The 1971-nt window shown below is 36.2% G+C and overlaps 1 protein-coding gene across 1 annotated transcript in view; it reads left to right on the plus strand.

Moving 5' to 3' along the window:
* The window catches only part of LOC140338512 (uncharacterized), a 35741-nt gene that overhangs the window by 31974 nt on the left and 1796 nt on the right, over nt 1-1971 (plus strand). The window contains exon 10 of the mRNA XM_072422754.1: nt 1248-1344. Coding sequence (XP_072278855.1) covers nt 1248-1344 — 97 coding nt within the window. The remainder of the gene's footprint in view (nt 1-1247; nt 1345-1971) is intronic.

Here is a 1971-nt window from a genome sequence, read left to right on the forward strand (position 1 = left end):
AGAGCTTTTTGTAGTTAGTATGTAAAGTCTTAAAACATCAAAAAACCTTCTGTCTTGTTTAAGCTTTATAATAAAGCAGAGTTTTTCTCCTTTTCTAAGAGTGGATAATTTGGGGGTGCAGTAGAGTAGAGTAGAGTTGTAGAAGCCCAAATAGTATAACAGTAATACTTAGGAAACATTAAGGAAAACTGAAATAACTGTTAGAAAAATCACTCATTCTACAAATATACAAGTCAACAGAAGAGGGCAGCATGTTACTTATTGATTCCATGAGGGTTACTAGTAATAATGTTTCAGCAGCAAATTGCTCCAAAATGAACATGCTGGGTTGTTTTACATTAAGATTGTATCTAAGGTAAGCCTTGATGACTTTTTTTTTACCTTGCTCTCTCTCATGGCTGTCCCATAAACTGCAATTAGCAAACCGAAATTACTAGTGTAGAGAATATTAGATAGAGCCCCCTACAGGAATTAAAGATTTGTTTTGGGTTCTCCTACCCCCAGAGTTTACAACAAAGCGATACCAAAATGGATATAACTGGGCTTTAATAAATGAGGAATGTGCCCTACATAAAAGTATTGCTTAAACAGGTTTACAGTTGGATAAGCAAACAAATCACTACAGAACAAGACATGCAGATGGATGTCATGGAGGGGCATGACTTTAAACACACTGGGAAAATAGAGAACAACACTTCAAAACAAAAGCAATTTAGTGCAATCTAAATGTTACATCCAAACTGGAATGAGAAATGTAACTAAATAAAGGGCCTAACTGCCTAATCACTGGCCAGTGGTAAATCAGCTACAGAGTCTGCTGGCCTTTAATTCCAACTTTGAAGCACTCACCCTTCAAGTGAAGGTAGTTGACTTCCACACAGGTAAACATATTATCAATACCACTTTTGATCATTTGGTGGTAAACAGATAAAACAATACTTTTTCCGTAAGATCCACCTAAAGTAGTAGGCAAAGTTTACCACAAAGAGCTAGCTAAAGACCCCATAGGGTCTCCATTACCACTTTACTCATCTATGGTTATATGGTATGGTTTCAGGTTTATTATGTGCTATTCAGACCATTTTGCAACAAATTAAATGACTTATTCTCAAGTTATATTAAAAAAAAAATTTTCAAATATGACTTTACAAGTTTGTAACATGATTCCATTTTGTTAATAAACTATCTGATAGTTGTTGGGTATATGACTGCAAAAAAGTGTGACTTTAAGGTATAATTTTTTTCAGATGTCAGCAGTCCAGAACGTCAGTCAAAATTTAACAAGCATTCTATGATACCAGCTTCAATTGAGACACCCACTTTTATTAGGGATGCTCGACAGAGGTAAGTGTATATTTTTTTTTTCTTTTACAATATTTGTAGTTGATAATATAATGCAGTTACTTGATCTTCTGGTTACTTGGTACTTGTTTTAGCTGACTGAGGGCTAATATGGATTTCAGTTTGCAGTAATGCAGCTAGTGTTTGTGTAAATCGATTTAGATTTTATAGAAAAGGGGTTTCCTACAGATCCAAATTCACATCAGCTCTTTCAACCACCCACCAATGGTGGAGCGCATTGTATAAAACATCTCATATCGAGGAGTTATTAAAATGACCAGGGTAGTAATATTTTACTGGGTCAGACATCACTGAAGCTGCACTTAAATGCATCTTGTAGTGAAGGAATGTTAATAGAGCTGTGCACCACATTAGAATATACTGCTTCCCATTTTTACCATAAAAGGGTTAACCTCATATCCTGCTGCCGCAATCTGGCCTACTTGGTTTTACCTGTTTGAATATTATGTTACTATGTAACAAGGTACAGCAACTCTGAGTTAGGATCAGGTCTTGATGCTTTCAAACTTGGAAATAAGAACACCTTGAGCTGTAAGAGGAGAGGAAATGTATGCCAAGCTTTGCTGAAAGTGCCCCAGTTCCTGCATGCCCTTGGGAAGGAGGGGACAG

This window comes from Pyxicephalus adspersus, chromosome 9 (genome assembly GCF_032062135.1).
Source record: "Pyxicephalus adspersus chromosome 9, UCB_Pads_2.0, whole genome shotgun sequence".
NCBI classification, from domain to species: Eukaryota; Metazoa; Chordata; class Amphibia; order Anura; family Pyxicephalidae; genus Pyxicephalus; species Pyxicephalus adspersus.